The 5,000-nt window shown below is 37.8% G+C and overlaps 1 protein-coding gene across 1 annotated transcript in view, besides 1 other annotated feature; it reads right to left on the bottom strand. All coding sequences in view use genetic code 11, as the record gives it.

Moving 5' to 3' along the window:
- Window positions 1-5,000: part of a repeat region (Inverted repeat B) that runs on past both edges of the window.
- Window positions 745-5,000, bottom strand: part of ycf2 (hypothetical protein RF2 (Ycf2)) — a 6,876-nt gene continuing 2,620 nt past the window's right edge. Inside the window, exon 1 of the mRNA in view lies at window positions 745-5,000. This exon is cut by the window's right edge and continues 2,620 nt beyond it. Coding sequence (YP_009357328.1) covers window positions 745-5,000 — 4,256 coding nt within the window.

The raw sequence follows: 5,000 nt of genomic DNA on the forward strand, positions 1-5,000 counted from the left end.
CCTCTGGTAAAAAGCCCCCCGTAACCCGGCAGATTAAAGTACATTACATAGTCCGTTTTAGGGATTGGTGACTTACCCATTCAGTGACTTTGGCACTGGATGGACGTTACCAAAATTGGTACTATCGGGTCGGGTGAATTCAATAATAGACGCCTGGCGGCATTCCAGCCTTCCTTCTCCTTTCAGGACCTATCCTAAAGAGAATCCAGTACTTCTTGGTCGTGAATATCTGAATAGGGCGAACCACTCCGTGGATATCTTTACTTCGGAACAAAACAATTAGAATTAGGCTCGGTCAACTGGAATGTGTCTTATCCATATAGGGGATCTTCCAATTGAGAAGATCTATCGACCTGAGACGAAGAGAAAGGTCTATCTATTTTATTTAGTTATTCAGTTGATTCGTTATTGGAACAGATAGCAACAACAATTTCATCCGACATGCGTATTTTTGATTTTCCAATGGATTTCCATCTTTTATTAATGGAAATTTTTTTGATGTAGTGAGTAATAGCTCCGGTTGTTCGCTGTTCAAGAATTCTTGTTTAGGCAGTTCATACCATCCATCCATAGTGTTTTGATCTAAGATTTCAATTCTTCCATGGCATATTGTTCCATGGAGCTAAGTGGAAGAAACAGGTGTTTCTACAACTCTACCACCCAGTCAATTCCGTTCCACTTAATCCCTATTTCATGGCCACATATCTTTCCGGCTAAGTAATGGGAAACCTTTCTCCTGTTACATTACATGAATCCTATTTTCATTTCATCCGAGAAAAGCCATCTTTTTTTCAACAATGTCTTTGTCATTCGATCCAATAGCGTTCCATTAGATAGGAACAGATTTGATAAATACTGATAACTCTCGGATCGAGTATTAGAACGGAAAAATCCATTAGATAATGAACTATTGGTTCTAAGCCATCTCTGGCGCTGAATCAACAATTCGAAGTGCTTTTCTTGCGTATTCTTGATAAACCAGCGTTTATATATAGATGTAGGAGGATCCGTTTGGGAAGTAAGAAGCCCCTTTGACATCTCTTCATCTGCAAAGAATTCTCGATGTGAAAACACAGAGACAAAGGGTTGATCTTTGAATAGGAAAAAGAGTGGATCTGCGGGGTCCCAAATGAATTGGCTTATTCTAAAAAAGCCTTGTTCTTTGGAAGACCTATCTCGTCTCTGGTACTGCATGGTTCCGCTCTGCAAGAACTCCGAATCATTCTCTTGAAGCTCATACTTTTCATCATAAATGATCCGCTTGCCCCGAAATGACCCGGCCGAATAGGGAAATCCCAATTCATTAGGCCTTTCGATACAATCAAATAGAAAGCCCCGAGGGCGCCATATTCTAGGAGCCCAAACTATGTGATTGAATAAATCCTCCTCTATCTGTTGCGGGTCGAGGACTCCTTCTCCTTCCCCTTCTTCAAACTCCGATTCGTATTTTTCATAGAGAAATCTCTGATCAACGATAGAACAAGATCCATCTTGCATCATATATAAGGGATCCCTTGGTTCGGAGCGAAAAAGCAATGTCACTCGATCATTATCAAACTGACTGCAATCTTTTTCTGTCCGTGAGGATCCCACCAAAGCGCCTTGCACTTCTAATAGGCCATGAACTAGATCCGAATCATTCTCAACGAATCCATAAGAAGTGATCCTATTTTTTTCATCGGGTACGGGTAGAGACCAAAGGTCTTGAGCGACCGATCCGGCAGAACAACTCAAAAGATAAAGAAGTATCGTGAATTTCTTCATGCTCGTTCCAAGCTCGAAGTACCATTTGTACAAATAAGAATCCCCTTCGTTACATGATTTCTTCTTCATATAGATAGATATAGGATCTATGGGGCAATTACTTATAAGTACATTTTGTGCAACAGCCCTTCCTATCTGATAGAAAAGGATCCCATGATCCTGAACCGATCTTACCTGGGATCGCAAATCCCAAGTTTGTCTATGAAGAGCAGATCTAATTGTATTAGTGTCTATAATTGATTTCTTCTGTGTAATACTAATTGATAGGGCCTCATTGGTAAGTGCTACAAGATCTCGTGCACTGGAACCCATGGTTATAGACTCGAATCCATTAGTATGGAACATTTTCTTTTCCAAGTGAAATCCCCTAGTATAGGAAAGAGTGAAAAAGTGCTTTCGTTGTTGTGGAATAAGAAGCCTTCGTATTTTAATGCATGTATTTAATTTATTCGGGGCTATTAGAGCGGGATCCACTTTTTGGGGAATATGAGTCGAAGCAATAACAAGAATATTTCTAGTGGAACATCTTTCATAATCCCTGGAGAGAGAGTTCACCAATAGACCGAGGGCTAAGTAACTCGACTCATTCACATCAAGATCATGAATGTTTGGAATCCATATTATGCAAGGAGACATTGCTTTTGCTAATTCGAATTGAAGGGTGATATAAAATCGGTCTATTTCCGACATCATATCCATAGTTAGCGCATTCATCATAGTTAGAAGCTCCAGCTCCGTATCAAGTTCACGATCAATATCGTTACTAGCATCAATATCGTCACTATCATCAATATCGATATCATCAATAAAAAAACCTTTCGGCTTGTTATCCAGGAACTTGTTCAGAAATACTGTAATGAAAGGAACATAGGAGTTTGTCGCTAGGTATTTGACCAAATAGGATCGTCCAGTTCCTATAGAACCTATCACTAAAATACTCCTAGAGGGGGATAGGGCTAAGCGGAGCGAAAAGGGTTTTCCATGAGACGGGAAATGAAAACTATTAGCCCCACACGAAGTTTGTGAATAAGTGATTGTCTGATAATGAGCAAGGAATATCCGTCTTTCTGCTAAACAGGATGTATTGAACTCATAATTCATTAGATACTTTTTATGAATGTCAACTAAGTATCGTAAGTAAATTGTTCCCGGTTGTTCAATCATTTGATAACCAGAGTCATTCTTTGATAAATGATCACTATGAGTCAGACTCAATAGAATTTGATCAATCCTTTTTTCTGCCCTTAAGGTGGAGAACTGAACCAAGAATTCTCTTTCTTTATCATCAATCGAATCACTGTTCGCGACCCAGGATTCTATTTTATCATCAATCCAATCACCGCTCACGTTTTTTCTTTTTCTTATCAATGAATAGATCTCTTTACTTGTATGACTTAGATGTCTCGTATTTCTCGAAAAAGTGATTCGATTGATGGGATTTGGTATGATACTTATGAGATCGATGATATCGATGAAATTTATTTTCAAATCTTTCTTCTTAGAACGTATTGATTTGACCCCATAAGCGGGATCACCACCCCATAGCATGTTGCCGCCAGAACCCCGTATTTCTTCTAGACAATCTCCTAATTGTTCCAGAGCAACTAGAAAAAGATTCTTTAACCAGAAAGAATTCAGTTCAGATGTAGGATACCTATCCAGAAGTTTTCGCAACTCAATCATGTATGATGGAATCATCAAAGATTTGATCTTTTCGAACTCTGTCTGTAACTCACTATAGGCTCGGGAAACAAAGAGAAGATGTGTACGAACGATATATCCAGCAACAAGAAGAAGGAAAAGGATTGAATAGAGGACCTCACGAACATTTGGCGATCTCAGATGTGTCGATATCAATGATGACTCATTATTTCGATGAATCATTTCTTCGGACAGAAGAAGATTATGTAAAGACTTACTCGAAATCTCACTTATCAGATTCCTTTGTGGAAGACACAATTTTTTCTGAAGAATTCGCCATGATATATCTAATCCATGCATAATATCATGAAAAATGGATACAAATTTTTGACTGCTACTTAGTATCCGCAATAGGTCTGAAAAAGTATCTAAAAATATCAAATTTAGATATTTGTACCCTGTCGAAGTAAAGAACCATGGCATATATGTTTGGAATAGATTCCATTTTGAGAGAGTTGAAAAAGCACTATCTCGTTGAAAGGTTCTATCCATCTGCCCTTTGTCAACGCATTTTTTTAGGCAAAGACTCCGTTTTTTCCTCTGTAAATATTTCTCAGAACATGGAGTGTGAATCAAACCCATGTTTGAATTGAAATTGAGATACTGATGCAAGCTCTTCTCTTCTGAATCGGATAGATTCATATCTGAAAGAGTTTGACAATACGTTCTTTCAAAATTGACTCTTTGTCCCTCTATTAGAGGTGTTCCAGAAATGTCTGCAATCGAGTAAATAGCTCTACGAACTAATGGATCGGATCGAATTGGAAAATAGAAAGATTTGTACAAGTTATACCTTTCGTCACCACTTTGTGGAAAATCGTTAGATATGAATATGTTAGATACCTGTGACTCGATTGACGAAGGTGAAATAGTATCTCTCTCCAAAAAAGCATGTTTTTTTTTACCACCGCACGAAGAAAATATTTTGTTGTGAATGAACAAGATAGTGAGGAATTGTCCATACGTAAAATCAGAATTATTGAGACGGGCCTTTTCCACATAAAAAGGGAATCTTTTGTTACAATAGAAGCAGAAGTGATGTGGATTATTCAAGAATCGAAGTCGATTTGCTTTAGAAAAAGAAGATATCAATGAACTTCTCTGAAATGGTTTCACGGGATTCAGCCAATTGTCTTGATCGTGGGATACGATTGAGAAATAGGAATCCGTGTTATCAAAAGATTTCCTGCGATTCTTTCTAGTATGGAATGAGTCAATCATCCACTTTGGTATTTTATTGAACAAAAATGGTGATATTGTTCCTCCATTGATCAAGAATTTCGATTTTTGAGAAGTATTATGATCATCCAATAAAAAGGGTTTCAACTTTTTCAAATGAACGATTTGAAGACCTATTGATTCTAACAACTGATTGCAGAGTTGATCGTTCGGACCTTTCAATTCATAGATGTGGATCTCAGACCTATGAATAGGGATATTCTCGAAACTCACAAAGAAAAAAGGAAGTGAGTTAGACAAAAAGAGAAGTAACTTGGACAAAAAAAGAAGTAACTTGGACAAAAAGAAACGAAGTA

Source organism: Arabidopsis lyrata, assembly GCF_000004255.2.
Source record: "Arabidopsis lyrata subsp. lyrata chloroplast DNA, complete genome, strain: MN47".
In the NCBI taxonomy this organism is placed as follows: Eukaryota; Viridiplantae; Streptophyta; class Magnoliopsida; order Brassicales; family Brassicaceae; genus Arabidopsis; species Arabidopsis lyrata.